The 18524-nt window shown below is 43.1% G+C and overlaps 1 protein-coding gene across 1 annotated transcript in view; it reads right to left on the bottom strand.

Annotated features, from left to right (window-relative positions):
* The window catches only part of acsf2 (acyl-CoA synthetase family member 2), a 54072-nt gene extending 37484 nt beyond the window's left edge, over positions 1-16588 (bottom strand). The window contains exons 1-10 of the mRNA XM_063221614.1: positions 16248-16588; positions 15006-15201; positions 11323-11451; positions 10548-10601; positions 9577-9695; positions 8181-8346; positions 5459-5554; positions 4388-4539; positions 2712-2803; positions 2104-2180 (exon numbers count right to left, since the gene is read on the bottom strand). Coding sequence (XP_063077684.1) covers positions 2104-2180; positions 2712-2803; positions 4388-4539; positions 5459-5554; positions 8181-8346; positions 9577-9695; positions 10548-10601; positions 11323-11451; positions 15006-15201; positions 16248-16357 — 1191 coding nt within the window. The 5' untranslated portion in view covers positions 16358-16588. The remainder of the gene's footprint in view (positions 1-2103; positions 2181-2711; positions 2804-4387; positions 4540-5458; positions 5555-8180; positions 8347-9576; positions 9696-10547; positions 10602-11322; positions 11452-15005; positions 15202-16247) is intronic.
* Positions 16589-18524: the final 1936 nt, after the last annotated feature.

Genomic DNA, 18524 nt, shown 5'->3' with positions numbered 1-18524 from the left:
ACCATACTCAAAGGTGGAGATGATGTTTTGGTGAAGGTGTGGTTCTCCAGTTCTCCTCCAAACATGACATTGTGTGTTCCCCTGAACAATTCAATTTTGGTTTCAACGTTGGTCTACAGAATATTTTGCAGTAATTCTATGAAGCATATAAATGCTTTTTCGCAAACCTCAAAGGTGCAGCAATATTTTTTTGGACAGAAACCTCATTAATTTTAGATTGGCAGAGCGAATCCCATTGTTAGCTATTCTTGGTTACATCTCCTCTTCTGAGTATGGTGGCGGGAGCATCATTATATGCAGCTACCTTGCTGCCCCAGGCCCTTGACAGTTTGCTATTATCAGTGGAACAATGAACTCAACTTTATTGTGATATTTTACAGAAAAAAACGTGAGGAAGTCTGTCACACAGTTGAAGCACACAAGAGTATGGGTCCTGAAATGTGACAACAACCCATACTTTAGAAGCAAATCGACTTTAGAATGGCTTCATAATAATGAAATACACATTCTGAAATAGCCCAGTCAAAGCCCTGACAAAAAACAATTGAGATTATATGGCATGAAGTCAAGAAAGCTATGCACTTCAGACATCCCACAAACCTTGCTGACGAGAGGCAGTTCTCTAAAGAAGAGGGAGACAAGATACAAACAGATTGTTTTGTTAATCTGATCTGCAACTACAGGACAAGTCTGGTTGATGATATTGCAACTAACTGAGGGTTAAAACCTACTTAATGCAAGGGTGTACTTACTTATGCCCTGCTCTCCTGTGAATGTTATGGCCTTATGACCAATACAAATATGATAACATGTAAATGTTTGGGTGGAATTAGTTAAAGCAGACTCTGGTTGTTCCTTCTTGTGATTTCCGGGAATATCAGACCATGTTTTATGATCAATTTTGACAGAAATTTAAGACATTTCAAAGGGTGTACAAACTTTTTCCTGGGACTGTATATGTATTTGGTCTCAGACTGCTCTCTAAGTGTTACATTAACACTACGTTTTTACTGTGTATGACTGCGAGACTGAGAGGAAAAAGGCGCGGCAGGGAGAATAGACACCTGGTGAGTGCCCTCCACGCATGCCATAGTATGCCACGGCAACCTTCTAAAACTTTCCACAAGTGCTTCGCATCACTGAGACCGACCGACTGCCTGACTGAGCTACAGCCAAGGCACATTTTCCAGACATTACTGTGTTTATAGAAAAACACTCATTTTATTTTTCATGTGTATTCTGACAGACGTGTCAAATTCGTAGTATTTCTCTCATAACTATTTTGCTGGGCTTTTACGGCCAATATGGCATCTTTGCACACACAATTATCCATATTATGTGTTTAAACTGATGAAAGTGTTTCAACTTTTTCGGAACCCGGTCTGGACTCGGCAGGTATTCCCTGGAATGTCAACTCTAGTGTAGAAGTTAATTTAGCTATCATGATAGTTCATTTTATCATAATCATTTAAATACCAAAAATGCAACAATCAAAAATGTTGAACTATTCCTATAATGCTGTGAAGAACTGAAGGGATATCCAATTCTTTTTTTGAAAACTAACATGGCTAGTTGGAAACTATCACCATCTTGTGGACCTACCTGCAAACTACACTTGAATTGAATTAAGGGGGGGAAATGAACCCTTTGAGTACTGGTATATGACATGTCATGAGGCAGCACATTTAAAAACATTCTTGTTTACCAATGACATAGCTGAAAACATCAAATTGAACAAATGACAACTCATAGTAGCTGTTAGACTTACATTACTTACATTAGCCAAGTATCTTGTTTATAATGCGCACATCTCATTCACAAGTAATGATGGTCCTATTTATTTTGCCTACAGTATGTTAATTTAGCCACAGAGAGTGTAGAATGTCTGTCAATTCACTAAGTCGGACATCAGATTTTTTGTGTGAATGTCAAAATGTATTATTTCTTTTAAACTTCTTGTTTTGGAATTATTTATATTTTATTTAGACGTGGCATTGCATGGCCGCGAGCACAGCGATTTTAACATGGAAGAAAACTCCGCTAACAAAGGTTCACATAGCAGATGTCATTGTGACTGTTCGATCTGAATAGTGGTGTACTCACTGATAGCTGCTGGATGTCCATCTTCTTGATAACCTTCTTCACCACCTCTGGAGGGCACGGGGAGCCAGCCATGATAGCTGCACAAGGGAACCATGATAGATATTATACATATGTGAAGGAGGTGTTCCTGCATAGTTCGTCCCCCTTGGGGCGCGAACCTGCCACCTAGTCAACTACATCGGTTTGGCAATGGGAGGCACAGTACAAGCGCGCTAAAGGGCCTGTCCGTTAGCCCAACTTTACCGCACTGTATTGAGCCTTCGGGAAGGAGGTTTACTAATGTTCCACGCCAAACTCTGCTAGTTGTCCTCCGTTACACATACATTGTAATAGACGTACTGAAATAAGACATTGTAATAATACATTATAATAATTACATTGCAGTAGACATTGCACAACTCAATAAAGTCTGTAATGTTTATGTTTACAAACAGAATCACACAGAAGACGTACATGCACACACATGCTCTCTCTCTCTCTCTCTCTCGCTCGCACGCACGCACACACACACACACACGCACGCACGCACACTCGCACGCACGCACGCACGCACGCACGCACGCACGCACGCACGCACACGCACACACTTTAACCCCGCACTAACTCACCTCCTTCTACAGAAGACAGGTCGTATGTGGCCAGGTCAGGCTGACCCAGCATGTCGATAAACATGGTCGGAGTGCCATACATAAAGGTACACCTGGAAGAGGGACGAGTGGTCAATGGAGAGCAACAAGAAGTCATTGACATTAGCCCTGTTTATACTGTGGGCCAAACCTGGAGCTCGTAGTTACTGCACTTTGGGTTTGTATGACAGAATTACCGGCTAGTGTTAATTCTGAAATAGGTGCAGCCTGCTTTTCATTACACATACAATGTATTGCATTTAGCAGACGCCTATATCAGTGCATATTTATGCATTGATAATGCAATATCATGCAACTTTACTTGCTATGCATGTCCTCTTTGTAAGTTGCTTTGGACGAGGTTGATATTTACCATTCCATTTTGGATTTTCAATTCATGATTAGCAGACAAAATTAAATAGATCTGATATGAGATCCATCAGGATCTGTGTTTCCCATTTCTTGTGTCATGACATGCAGACATTGTGTGTAAACGCGCACAAACCAGAGAAACCAGTGGGATGGACACCAGAGAGCAAGCCACAAAGGCACTCCTTTTTTTCTCACTTCCTCAATGTCAATTACAACAGAGAGCTGAACTAACACGCTCTAATCCTTCTGTAAACACAGCGCAAAGAGGAATGATATGAACAGAGAAAATACAGTACTACTGTAACAATAGGCTGATTGCCTCATAATGTGTGCCGTTTCACAATACAATAACTACTGAAAAGATTTTACTACCATTGTGTTAAACTAAGGACGTTACACAGAACATTTAGCAATACGTACATAACGACATGGTCATTACCATTCTGGTAACAGCGTAATATATAACAGGGGTCTTAAAGGGTGAGACTGTGCTCATACTGTAAGCTCCCGAGTCTGTAATCAGCCATGTTTACTTTACTTTATCTAAATTACCCAGTCATGTGATTGTAGAATAAATACAAACACACTCTTCCTGGTCTTAGGGCTGGCTGCTGGGCCTCATAACTGGTCCGTTCAATGTGGAAGATCATGTTTGCAAGGCTCATAAAATGTTCTTAGGTGAGAGCAGGTTTGCACACTGAAAAAGACACTATGGCCAGGGTCAAGCAGAGGAGACAAGATGTTTCAGGGTTCTGCCTTCATCAGTGCAGAGCACAGAGAGCAATATCTGCTGTCCTCACAGAAATGTATATAAAAAAGCTCTTTGTGCTTGACCTTAGTGTCTTTTTCAGTGTGCGAACCTGCTCTCACCTTTGAACTGTTCCACTTGGTCTATTCTTTTGTATGCTTTGATGAGACCATGCATTTGTGTTTGATAAATATAAAGAATTGAATTTTACTGGTAAATGGACTGCATTTATATAGCGCTTTGTCCACTCCTTCGATCACTAAGTGCTTTACATTTATGCCTCACATTCATCCATTCACACACCGGTGGCCGTGGCTTCTACGTAGGGTACCACCCTACCACCAGGAGGAATTTGGGGTCAAGTGTCTTGCTCAAGGACATGTCAATGGGAGACAGACAGAGCGGGGCTCGAACCTGCAACTTTCCGGTTGCCGATCAGGATCCTCTACCAGCTGAGCCACCACCGCCCCAATTTTATGGCGGGAATTTGCAGAGTAAGTCTGAACAGTCATTTCCAATAATAACAACATCCTCTTACTTCTCGTTCTGCGAGGCTGCCAGGTTGGCACGACTGTCGTAGCCGGGGGATGGGTACACCAGGGTGGCACCATGTACTGCCATGACCATGCCACCACCCACCGAGCCGAAGCAGTGGTACATGGGCACGGGCAGGCAGATCTTAACATGGGGCTGTGGGGGAGAGATATGGAGAGAGACATGTGTTCACAACAGAGGTATGTATTCAATGTATTGTACACACATCTATGCATGCATGCACACACACACACATGCACGTATGCACGCACAAGCACACACACACACACACACACACACACACACACACACACACACACACACACACACACACACACACACACACACACACACACACACACACACACACACACACACACACACACACACACAATAGATTATGCAATTAAATGGGCTGAGAAATATATGTCTTTGGGGTGTCTGCTATGGTATGAATGCTGAATAATAGAAAATTACAGATGCCCCAATAACCAATCCAGCAACAAGAGCTGTTCAACAACTGTTTGATTAGTTCAAGTGAGTTCAAGTGCAACATACTTAATCCATTCACTATTATTTTGAGTAAAAAAATGATGTAAAGAATCCCTCTGACCTACATATATTTTATGTGGTAACTAACATATTTCATTTTTGAGTAATCATTCAAATGAATTCATAGTAACTATGCCTGGCTAATCCTGTTTCTCTTGCTATGCCTGTTTTGCAGCTGTAAAATAGGCCTGTGGGCAACATGAGATGGAAAGTGGGTAGACAACGTGTACAATTCCCTCTTCCACTGTGACACCTCACTTCTGCTTTTGTGACACTTTGTAACAGTGAAAATGGCTCCATTCTGACAACCAAACGGTCAGTCGTAGCAGCGAAACAAATCGTAACACTTGTGTTATCCATTTTGATTGACCGCTGCCCAGCACAATTCGCTCTACATTTGCATAATATTAAACCTCATCTCAATTTTTTCACTTTCACCTTCACTTCATACACGCTCGCACGCATGCAAGCACACACGCAAGCAAACAAGCACGCAAGCACGCACACACACACACACACTCACCCTCCAGTGGAATCCCACACGGGCACCGACAAAGAAGGCGTTGTTGACAATGTTGTGGTGGGACAGGGTGGCACCTTTGGGGGCCCCAGTGGTGCCCTGATGAAAGGGATACACAGAAACACACAGAAAGATCAAACTCATTACATTTACCACCTTATTATCCAAGGTTACAAGGACAGAGCCATTACTATTTGGGTAGCAGTTGCTTGCTAGTGTGAAACCATTCAGAAGGGCTATGCGTAACTTCACCAGAACTAGCAGACTGTAAATTCCGTGGTCAGGCCCGCCGGCAGAGGGAGACAAAGGGGTATGTTGTCCCGGGCCCTGGGAGATAGGGGCCCCAGAATTTGGTCCCCATTACATGGTATATATTGGGTAGGGGGCCCTTTCGGATGACTTTGTCCTGGGCTGTCAGCGGCTCTGCCTGTGGTAGCACGAAAAGTATTGAAATGGGTTCAGTTAGTGGGCGAGGTGGATACCGTTGCTTTGTGTTTTGTTATGCATCCCACTGGAAGGCTTTAGAATGGAACAGTGCAACACTGGCAGAGCTACAGACAAACCATTTGCTGGAGGTCTGACTGACTGTAAGTTACACAATAAACGGTTGGTTCATACCTGTAGCAATGTTGCACTGTTCAGTTCTTTACAGTGACATCTTCTGAAATCGCTGCATTTGCAATCAAAAACATTTGAATGTGTGAAGACGCTCTTTAGTCTATTTTGAGATGTGTGTGTGTGTGTGTGTGTGTGTGTGTATATATATATATGAGGATATTTAATATATATATATATATATATATATATATTAATATAAATATACATATATATATATATATATAATATCCTCATACCTGGTCGGGTATGCCATAATTGCATTTTCATTTGTAACAGTAACTCTGAGCTTTACTACGGCTGAATATGGTCCCTGTAGTTTTGCAAGATTTGTGGGGCATTTTGAACGTTATGCACATAAATCCACAATACAAGAACTGCACATGATTTTTAATGTCAGACATGAATGACTAGTAATCTGCAAGAGAAACGTTACAGAATAAAGAATCCAACTGGCTGCTGTGCATGTAACGTATGTTACGTGTTACGCAGCAGGCAAGAAGTGCAGAGCTGTAGTGAGAAGCATTAGGTGTGACTAATAGAGTGCGGATGTGTGAGATTCTTTAGGGTCTCTCTGCATGATAGGGAAGGAAGGAAATGCCTGGAGTCCAACTGGGGGAATTCTTTCGGCCACTGTGCCAAAAGTCAACCATGACTGCATAGCATACATACTGTAAAGTTGGGGAGGCCGACAGTGGAGAACAAAGGGGTCAGTTGTCCAGGCCCAGAATTGGGCCTTCTTTACAGTGAATGTATTGGGTTAGGGGGTCCTTTCAGATGACTAAATCTATTATTTTGTTTACACTGTATCTGATAACTGAGATCTAAGATATGTGTGGCATGAAAAACCCTGATATGAAGAGGAACTGTAGACGGTCATTAAATTATTCGGGATGGGAATCCTGATTATTATTATTATTATTTTTTCAAAATAACTTTATTCACACACCATCATTGAATTTGCATTAACATGCTTTTGAGAGCTATCATTGTGATATAAATCTCAGTTTGTCAATGTTAGCGATGTACCTGTGCCTTTATGCCACACATCAGGACAGACAAGCCTGTGGTGACCACCAAAGCTACAGGGTCAATTTGCCCTTAAAGCTCATCAAACAGCAGGATGGAACGACCTGTGCCGACTATCATACAGGGCTCTGATCATTTTCAATGTTTTGATTTGCACTATGTGCATTGCAGCACATGTACAGTACAAGTAATGACTGTCCATATTGAAGTGAACCGTACTCATCAGCGGTGCATTTCTGGAAAGTGTAGTTGTTAGCAGTTAGCAACTTCGGTAGTTGCCAATGGGAAATTGCATTCCAACCAACAAAGTAGCTAACATAGTTAGCAACTCCACTTTCCAGAAATGCACCCCAGTTGTGCACTATAAATGTCCCTAATGGAAACTATGAGCAGTTTGTTCTGCATGTACCCATTCAGTACCATAAATGCCAACCCCACGTGACCTGTTATCACAGACCATCCCTGAAATATGGTCTCATTTTCACCCACTATCTCATCAAGAAGTCATTATCCACTAAAGAGATGCCTATTGCCTACTACCCCGGCATGACTGGAGCCTGTATGCTGCTGCTCATGAAAAAGACAAGACACAGTGGGGAAAAATCAGCTGACCCACCAGTGAGTACTTTTGTTTGTTTGGTGTACAGCTTTTTTGCAAAGATCTTTTAAAATGGGCGTTCCCACACTCAATACAGTAATTCAAATATGTATGAGTAGGTTAGTTGTGTGTGTGTGTGTGTGTGTGTGTGTGTGTGTGTGTGTGTGTGTGTGTGTGTGTGTGTGTGTGTGTGTGTGTGTGTGTGTGTGTGTGTGTGTGTGTGTGTGTGTGTGTGTGTGTGTGTGTGTGTGTGTGTGTGTGAGAGAGAGAGAGAGAGAGAGAGAGATTATTATCAATATCTTATTTAAATGTTTTTGCACAATGTTTTTGCACATTGGAGATTGGTCAAACACAATTTCAAACTTCTGTGCTAACCCTGTTACATAGATTTTTGACAATAAAATACACTTGAACTTGAACTTGAACAAATAGGCTATGTGCTGGAAAAAAACACAGTGTGCTGCCTTGTGGGCGGTGACATACTGAGGTGAACTGGATGTTGATTGGCTCGTCGAAGGTCAACTTCCTCTGAAGGTCCTGCAGCTCCTGCACGTATTGGCTGCTTGCGGCGTCCATCACGTGCTTCATGTGAAACGTGCCCGGCTCCCCCTCCTTGTCCGTCAAGATCACTGTCCTCAAATCTGGCAGCCTGGGAACACACACACACACACACACACACACACACACACACACACACACACACACACACACACACACACACACACACACACACACACACACACACACACACACACACACACACACACACACACAGGCAATGTTGTCTTCCATTTCCGGTTGCCAGGACTACAGTGTAGAATGTTTAACAGTCCTGAGTGAATAATTGCTGACAACACTATTGTACAGTGTCTGTCTTTATGTCTGCTGGATAAAGTGGCAGAACAATTGCACACAGGGCCCAAGGGCAAAAAACTGATAGGGCCCCCCCATGCAGCCTGCCATGGTCACAATAGGGCCCCCACCACCAATAAAGGAGAGACCTGGACCCCGGGGCATATGCCCTGCTTGCCCCCCCCTAAAGATCCGCCCTTGGCTGGATATGGCCAGACCACTGCATCATTGGGCCAGACTGACCAAGAGAAAAACAGAACTATGCACCCTTGCACCAGTGTCTTCCAACATTCTTTAACCAGACTTGGAAAGCCCTAGGTGCAGAAAGCAAAATAGCAGCAACACATTTGCCACAACCAATTACACGAACCTGCTGATGCTAATTACCACTAGATTGATGAGCTAGTTAACCCCTTAGCACAGCATTATGGCTCTCTGTCATGTCATGCCAATGTTGTTATGATGTAGTTAAGCATTTTCAGCAAGTGAATAGGGTCGCCGGCGACCCCTGCTGCAGTAAGAGGCTATGAAAATCGCCTGTGTTGAGAGCATAGGCAGAAGGAAAGCTTAAGTAGAACTTTTACGGTACTCTGTCAGTCCAGTTTTCCCACCTCTGTCCAAAGGTACCCAAGGTACACATTTTTCATTAAAAAAAAACCTCTCAAAAATCACGAGTGCTTGTGTGTGTGTGTGTGTGTGTGTGTGTGTGTGTGTGTGTGTGTGTGTGTGTGTGTGTGTGTTGTATTTATATGTGTGTGTGTGTGTGTGTGTGTGTGTGTGGGTGTGTGTGTGTGTGTGTGTGTGTGTGTGTGTGTGTGTGTGTGTGTGTGTGTGTGTGTGTGTGTGTGTGTGTGTGTGTTCTACCTGCTACTCTTGATAGCCCCAGGGCTGCAGGTGTGTGTGTGTGTGTGTGTGTGTGTGTGTGTGTGTGTGTGTGTGTGTGTGTGTGTGTGTGTGTGTGTGTGTGTGTGTGTGTGTGTGTGTGTGTGTGTGTGTGTGTGTGTGTGTGTGTGTCTGTGTGTTATACCTGCTACTCTTGATAGCCCCAGGGCTGCAGGTCTCCATCTCAGGGCAGAGTTGTCTCAGCATGTCATAGTACTTCTGGGTCTTGAACTGGGAGGGGCACACGATCGCATTCACCCCCACCTGGGTCAGGGAGAAGAGGGGAGCATGGAGGGAGAAGAGGGGGTAAAGACAGAGGTAGAGACAGACAGAGAGAGATCGAGAGATAGAGAGAGAGAGAGAGAAAGAGAGAGAGAGAGAGAGAGAGAGAGAGAGAGAGAGAGAGAGAGAGAGACAGACAGACAGACAGACAGACAGACAGACAGACAGACAGACAGACAGACAGACGGACAGGGGGGAAGGGTGAGAGAGATCAAAGGAGAAAGTGAGAGAGACGTAAAGAGACAGAAAGAGATGTAAAGAGACGAAGAGAGACAGATAGAGAGGATGGGAGGTAGATAGAGAGATAAGAAAAACAGGTGAAAACATTTGTCACAGTTTTTTCTTGATTGTTTACACACAAGTTCAATGTGTAATCACAATAAAGTTAGGGGTTGAACACAAGCAGGTAATTGGAGTGCTTCTGGGTCTTCACCTTTTTTCCTTGGTGCTCATCAGTGTAGGGGCTCTCAAACTTGGTTCAGGAAGACAGATGCTGAGGCACTCAAGGTTGCAATTTTTTAACTTTTTTATTTGGCTACAATGCCTACGCGTTTCGGCCCTTATGGCCTTCTTCAGGGCGTATGAAGAAGGCCATAAGGGCCGAAACGCGTAGGCATTGTAGCCAAATAAAAAAGTAAAAAAATTGCAACCTTGAGTGCCTCAGCATCTGTCTTCCTGGACCAAGTTAGGGGTTGATTGATTGGTCTATTGACAACACATCAGTCTTTTTCCTTTACAGGGACACTGTTCTTCCTGATGTAATCCAATCCAATCTTATTTGTGTGCGTGTGTGCCTGTTTGCATGCGTATGCATCCACACACATCTGTGCCTACCTTCTGAAGTGCAAACTCCGCCTCCTGTAGTTGATAGGCTGGGTTGACGGACACCTAGAGAGAGGAATGAGATGGTAGACAATGGCTACGTTTACATGGCGTTTTTAATTCCGAAATAGTAATTCAGAAATAAATAGTTTGGTCGGGTTTACTTTGATCTTTCATTTAATTCCGAATTGTGAAGTGTTTACATGACGTTTTCAAAGCAGAATTAACCTTCATTCAGAATTAAATGTCTCATGTAAACGTAGTGAATGATGATGAAATGAAACTACGTCAGTGTTCTTTTCAGGGCACACACACACACACGCATACGCACATGCACACACACACATATACTGTACCCATACACATAACTGCATGAGTGTGTGTGTGTGTGTGTTCATCAGGGCTTGACACTGGCACCTGCCAACCGGCCAAATGCTGGTAAAACTTATTCTATGGTATGACATATCAGAATAGCCTATATTCTGCACTTTGCTCCTTGTGCATCAATTGTTTGTGTTTAAGTTCAAGAAAAAACTCATCTCATCTTCTTGCTTTAGCACCTCATCTTCTGAGGTTAGATAGTACAGCGTCGTGATAAAGAAAAAAAATAAACAATATCAAATGTGTGGCTAGTAGAATAGCTGAATGGCTAACGACTCGAAAACCACTAGCCACAGTGGCCAGCAAGCGAAAATGTTAATGTCAAGCCCTGGTGTGCATGCGTGCATGAGAGTGTGCGCGCGTGTGCATCCGTGCGTGCGTGCACATGTGCGTGTTCCTCATGTACCAGGATGATGCCAGCCTTGGCGGTGGCGAACTGCATGAGTATCCACTCGTAGATGTTGGGACCCCACATGCCCAGCCTGTCACCCCTCTTCAGGCCCAACGCCAACAGACCTGCAGCGGCCTGGTCCACCTATTACACACACACACACACACACACACACACACAGACAGCACATGCTCACGCACACACGCACACACGCACACACAGACACACAGACACACACACAGACACGCACGCACACACGCACGCACACACACACGCGTGTGCATGTAAACATACACTCAAGTGTGCATGCAAACATTCACGTACACGTACACACACACACACACACACACACACACACACACACACACACACACACACACACACACACACACACACACACACACACACACACACACACACACACACACACACACACACACACACACACACACAGGGAGGGATGGAAGATGAGGAAAAGAGAGTTTACATTCATTGTTGCATGTTGCAGCATTGTTGTTTGCAGAAGGCTTGCATTCTTGTGACTCGGAAAACAAGCATGCACACATAAACCCGTGCAGAACAGGCATGTTCATGACATCTTATCAGTATTCAATAGTTTATTCTCTTCATCTCGCCAATATACATAAGACACACACACACACACACACACACACACACACACACACACACACACACACACACACACACACACACACACACACACACACACACACACACACACACGCACACACGCACACACACACACACACACACACACACACACACACACACACACACACACACACACACACACACGCGCACACACACACACACACACACACACACACACACACACACACACACACACACACACACACACACACACACACACACACACACACATTGACTGTCAAAGCAGACAGCCAGAGCATCTAGGGGTGTGTGTTCATGTTCTGTGCTGCAGCAGCTCAACAAAGACATGCCATTGTCATTCCTAAACTATAAACTGTCACCGCACAACTGTCACTCATTTACAGTTCCCCAAAATCTGGATCCTGGGGGGGGGGGGGGGGGGTTGCAGATAGGAAAAAGAGGAGAAACACTTTGAGAAATGATCCTTCCGGTGTGGGGAGAGAGAGAGAGAGAGAGAGAGAGAGAGAGAGAGAGAGAGAGAGAGAGAGAGAGAGAGAGAGAGAGAGCAACAAAGAGACATAGACAGGTTAAGTCAGAGTAGCGGTACTCCAACTCAATTGGGGTGAAAGTTCAACTTTACTAGTGACCCATTGACAAAAAATGTGCAAAGGGTCATAGAAAAAAAATTATCGGGACATTGGCGCGGCTGTGAATGTCACCCTGAAATGGGTCACTAGGTGCGGGTTCGAGGCTTGAAGTAACCAAATACTGAAGCATGACCAAAGTGCAATGAAGTGTGAACACGTTTTGTGAGCTGGTCGAAGGCCAAGTATCATGTATCGTGTGATCTGTGTTTGAATTGGAGAAAAGTTCATGGCAGGGCGTTTTTTTAGGATCTTCAGCAAAGTTAGAGCTGGGAAACAGGTTCTCCCCTTGTCACAAAGCAAGTGAATTGGATTTCCTTTAAAGCCACTCTATATCTATAGGGTGTTCCTGATCAGTCCTATTATGTGTTGAGAACACAGCTGTTTCTTACAAAACTGCATTATTTTACAGGGAAGAGTACACGTATGTAATTTTCAAGTTGTTCCAGAATTTATGCTTCCCATTCACAGATGTTTTCTTTTCCATGAATATTCCTCATCACCATCATTTGTTAAGTATTTAGAAGGACTTGGAAATGTGCAATTCATACAAGAATGGGTGGATCTTCTCCATGTACAATATGTCACTTTGAATTCTAATTAAATAGACATTTTTGATTGTAAAACTTACTGTCCTTTGGTCAGACCAGTAAATACAGGGTTTATTGCCCAGTAAATGTTCATGAAAATATCAGATTTGTGAACAGGCAGTGTACAGATGGTTCTTGGACTTCCCGAACCAGTGCTACTACTACCCTACTACTGCTACTACTACTACTACAAGCTACTGCTTCTACATCCACTTCTTAACTACAAATAAACAGACAAAAGTGGGAGGGTCTGCACACCGGGTAATCTCCACAGGCATCTTGACCTGATACAACATGCAGCTGTTGGTGTTAACTTACATAGTAATCGGCACACCAGCTACCCCACCTCAAAAGCCTGTGCTTTTAGAAAGAAAACCTCCTTTGCAAATAGCATGAACAAGATATGAGGGTGTGGGCTGTCACAAAATAGCGTCCCGGATCCTCCTCAACAATCTACAGCTACGCCAGGCCTCTGGTGGCAGCACCCACAGACTTAACTATATGCATTATATAGATACTATACGTATACCTGTGCTGTGTACATGCACATACAGTTTGTACTTATATGTATGTACTGCCTATGTATACTACTATGTATACTGTATAGGCCTACTGCAGAGTGCAGTAACTACGCCAACATTGAAAGCTGAAACTGAGGAAAAATGTCTTTAAAGCCTTGGTATTAGGTTGGATATTGTAGTTATGGAAAATTTGACATAGTAACATCTCTAAAACAGGACACATTTGGACCATAAGGTTTGTCACACAAGATAAAGGAGGGATGATGATGATCATTCTCATTCTAGACTCAATTTTGACAAAATATGTTGTTACGGCACTGGGCCAGCATAGTATGTATACTTTACTGCAGGTCTACGCTACCCATCAACCTCACATTCCACATCACGTCCTGTCTGGCCCAGAAATCCAGCAGGAGCCTGTGGCTGTACCTAGGGCAGCTGACAGCTTTGGCCAGGCCCAGGATAAAGTCATCTGAAAGTGTTCCCCTCTCAATACATACAATGTAGTGAGGAACCCATGGGTTCTGCTGGGTCTCCTATCTACCTAGGTCTGGGACTACTATTACATTACATTACACTTAACTGACATATATTATTTTTCAGGATATCGGTTACAGTCCCTGGAGCAATGTGTGGTTAAGTGCCTTGCACAAGGGCATTTCACCCATGGATGGAGGTGTAGGGAGAGTTAAGGCACAAGCCCATCTCCTTTAGCCAGGCCACGCCCTCTTGGTGACACAACACCTTCAGCGTTGCTTCTAGTCAGGCCAACAGCAATGTAAATATTGTTTCTGATCTCCAGAAAAATCGGGAACTCCACCCACTTTGTCGGACACCAGTCAACCAGTAGCAAACCTAGGGAGGCGGGTCAACCATGCCGTTTGGGAAACGTTAATTGTTATGCTCTTGGTCAGACCAAGTCTCGAAGAGATTTGAAAGTCGATGATAATAAGGCTACATCTCCTTAAAGGGGTATGCCACTATTTTGGGGCTTAATACAGTTAAAATCGTTGGCTGGGGTTTACAAAGGTGGTAAAGTGTCTTATTTTTCATGTTAAGCGTTGTCTTGCTTTAAGACAAGTTAAAAGAGGGAATATGTCGCTAAGCTAGTGAAAGCCAATGGATCCGTGTAGCATTGTAGCAACTTGTCTTAAAGCAAGACAACTCTTAACATGAAAAATAAGACACTTTACCACCTTTATAAACCCCAGCCAACGATTTTAACTGTATTAAGCCCCAAAATAGTGGCATACCCCTTTAAGCATTAGACAACGGCTGCCCCATTAGACCACGGCTGCCCCTATACTCACATCCTGCTGGAACTGCGTGAAGGTCTTGCGGACGCCGTCCTGTACGCAGACCACGGCCTCGCGGTCGGGCCAGCGCTCCACGGCCCGCTGCAGGGCCTGGGCCACGGTGAGACCCACCAGAGGATGGTTGGAGGTGCCCTGCGCATAGCTGGTGGTCAGGCTGGGCTGCACCGGGGGGTTATCCACATGGATGGCACTGGGGATGGAGGCAATGGATGGCACACACACATGCATACGTGATCACACACACACGTGCACGCACGCACACACGCACACACACACACATGCACGCACACGCACACACACACACACACACACATGCACGCACACGCACGCACACACACACACATTTGGATTAGATTACATTCAACGTTGTTGTAATTACAAGCTAGAATGTAGAATGTGGTAAGTAGCTGAACATGTAATCAGAAGAGCTGCAAAAAGCAGAAGTGCCTGCATACAGAAAGCGCAATCTACAGATAAATGCTGAATGTACAGAAATGTTTTTTTTAAAAGAGACACACCACACACACACGCACACACGCGCGCACGCACACACACACACACACACACACACACACACACACACACACACACACAGATGTCAGCTGGCTTCGAAGGAATCCACTTGTTGCACACAGAATATTGAATTTACATAATATGTTGTATGTGTAGTAGGCCTTATAGCTGCACAAGATGCACGACAAGCTCCATGGATGAGCTTGGGGGCGGGGCTGTTATGGCATATGAGTGTGGATGGCAGCTGTTAAAGTGCAAAAGTACCATGTGCATTCACCTCCATTCATACTTCCCAACACAGTCACATCATGGGAAATCTGTTAAGACTAAACATATCAGCAACAAGCAGTTCTGGCAAACGTCAGCTGCAAATAAAGTGCTGTTTGTGTGACCCCATCTGGAACTGCTATAACAACGGCTTATGCAACCATTTATGGCCGGACAGAGGAGCCTACGCTTTCTTTGTTTTCACTCGCCTTGTTTGCACTCTTTTTGCAGCGCCTACGGTGCTCATGATTTTATCCAGATGCGTAAAATTAACTCTTTACTAACTGAGCACGAGAAATTATTCAAAACATGATTTTTGTTTACTGATCAGGAGAACTAGTCAATAAATGATTTGTGTTTATGCACAAGTCGCGAGGACATGACACATTCTAAATCTGCGCGCACAAGAATCGGGACGCACACTATTTCTTTCATGCAATGCATAGGCTACCATACCAGCTCGGTTGTCCGGATAAAACATTTGTCCGTAGTCTGGACAGACCCTTGATTTTCTTCGGGAAAATTACACCACTGCGAAGATGGCCCAAAAGAATCCTTGTTGACATGTTGAGTTGCACTTTACAAACTACCTCCTCCTACGCCCAAAGTTGTTTTGCGGCCAATGCGTAAAGTATGCGAAAGCCTCCAACTCCCAGACACTAGCGCCAAAACTTGCGTGACAAATCAACACAGGGACACCGAGTTGGAAGGTGCGAGCGGTACACTAAATTTGGCTATTCCGGTAAACTGGGTTGTCTCAGATTGGCTATCGATTTCAGAGGCCACTAGCCCTCCAGTGCGCTGCGAACTAAAAGGAAGGAGTACCCCTGCAGCGGCGCCTTTGAACCACTAATGCGATTTGTACAAACCCCATAGAAGTTGGGACACAAGGTAAATTGTGAATAATAACAAAATACAGCGATTTTCAAAACGTCTGATTCTTACATTAGATGGAGAATGGCACAAAGAAAACATATCAGCCATCAAAAAACTGACCAAAATTATTGTTTTGGGGGATATTCATGAATATGTAAAAACAACACGTCTCAAAAGAGTTGGGAAGGTGACGATAAAAGGTAGCAAATGTCGAGGAAGACTAAAATGTAAATAAAAGACAACACTTAACAGTTAAATATATTAAATAAATACATTAACCGATGAGATGATTTTATATAAAAAATAGTGTTATTTCCCATCTTGGACATGATTTCACCAGCTTAAATGGTGGGTGTATTCCTTGTCATGTTTTGCAATGTTTTCCTTTCTGCAGTGCTTTCAGTGTGACAGGTCTTGACCAAAAGCCTGCCATTTCATCACCTGCTGGTCCTTATGATGGAGTTAAACTGTTGAAACATAGTACAGAATGCAATTTGTCCTTACTATGTGGCAGTAATTGAAGATCTCCCTTCAAAATATAGCGCATGAGTGTCCTTTCATGCTGTTTAAAACCCATTTATATCATTCAGCACTGCATTTAACTCCACAGATGAGTGATAACAACTGAACCAATGCACCACTGCACCTACATGGCATAATGGAGGCTGACTTTTGAAGTTAGCACTAATATAACTAATATAAGTTGGATGGTCCATTTTCACTGTAGTACAGGATGTGCAAGACTCTAATATTTCCAAACAGAATTGACTTCTGCAACTTCTGCTGACTTCTGTAATCAATGGACAGTTACCCAGGTCTTCTGGATCTATTTCAAGTGAGCTTGGGTGCATGGGAGAATGTTAAACCCCTAAATCATTTGCCCACATGAAGCATTCTTAATATGGTAAATTTTCAATAGCTGTGACTCTTGGAGTGCTAGAGTGAGACTACAGCCAATATATATTTCAGGATGTCATGAACCTATACAATGATTTTAATGACAGAAATGTGTCTTATATACACTCAATCATGGTAAATCAAAGGGAATTCAAAATGTATGTAATAACTATGATAGTTATTCCCTCTGCATCTTTAATTCAGAGTGACTCTTATGGTCTTACACCTGGACACTCATATTTTCCATTAGTCCAATTAATTTTGAAATGTTCTTCTTTGATGTTTTATCTTATTTGGATGTTTATTACATTTCACTGAGCCCCGTCCTAACTTATTTGAGACATGTTGCAGTTAACAAGTTAGAAATGAGTACATATGTCCCCCAAAACAATATTTTTTCTCGGTTTTAACACTTAATATGTTGTCTTTTCACTATTCTCCATCTAATGAATGGATTGAATGTTTTGAAAATGATAGCATTTTGATTTTATTCACAATTTACCAAACGTCCCAACTTCACCGGAGTTGGGGTTTGTATCATGCAGCTGCTGTCTCTCCTTATCAGCTGGGCCGTTGATCCTGTCGGCTTATCAATCAATCAATCAATCAAAAAATATTTATATAGCACATTATCATACATAGCCTAAATGTCATTCAATGTGCTTAAAACTAGAGAAAAGAGTAGAAAAAGAAAAAAATATAATGTGTTTTAGATCGTGTGTAATAACTATCAACAAGGGCAGATGAGAATTATTAGGGTGATATTGCTCAAGCATATTTACAATATATTTAGGGCCTAAGCCATTCAGTGACTTATAAACTATCAGAAGAGTTTTAAATTCAATTCAGAAGTCAGAGTTCTTGCTGTATAAAATTCATTACATTCATTACATAATGCCTAATATTTAAAATAATATCCCAAATGCATTATCTTAGCAAGTATAAGCTGTTAAAAAATAA

Source organism: Engraulis encrasicolus, chromosome 17 (assembly GCF_034702125.1).
Source record: "Engraulis encrasicolus isolate BLACKSEA-1 chromosome 17, IST_EnEncr_1.0, whole genome shotgun sequence".
NCBI lineage: Eukaryota > Metazoa > Chordata > Actinopteri > Clupeiformes > Engraulidae > Engraulis > Engraulis encrasicolus.
This window is presented reverse-complemented; position numbering and strand designations above follow the sequence as displayed.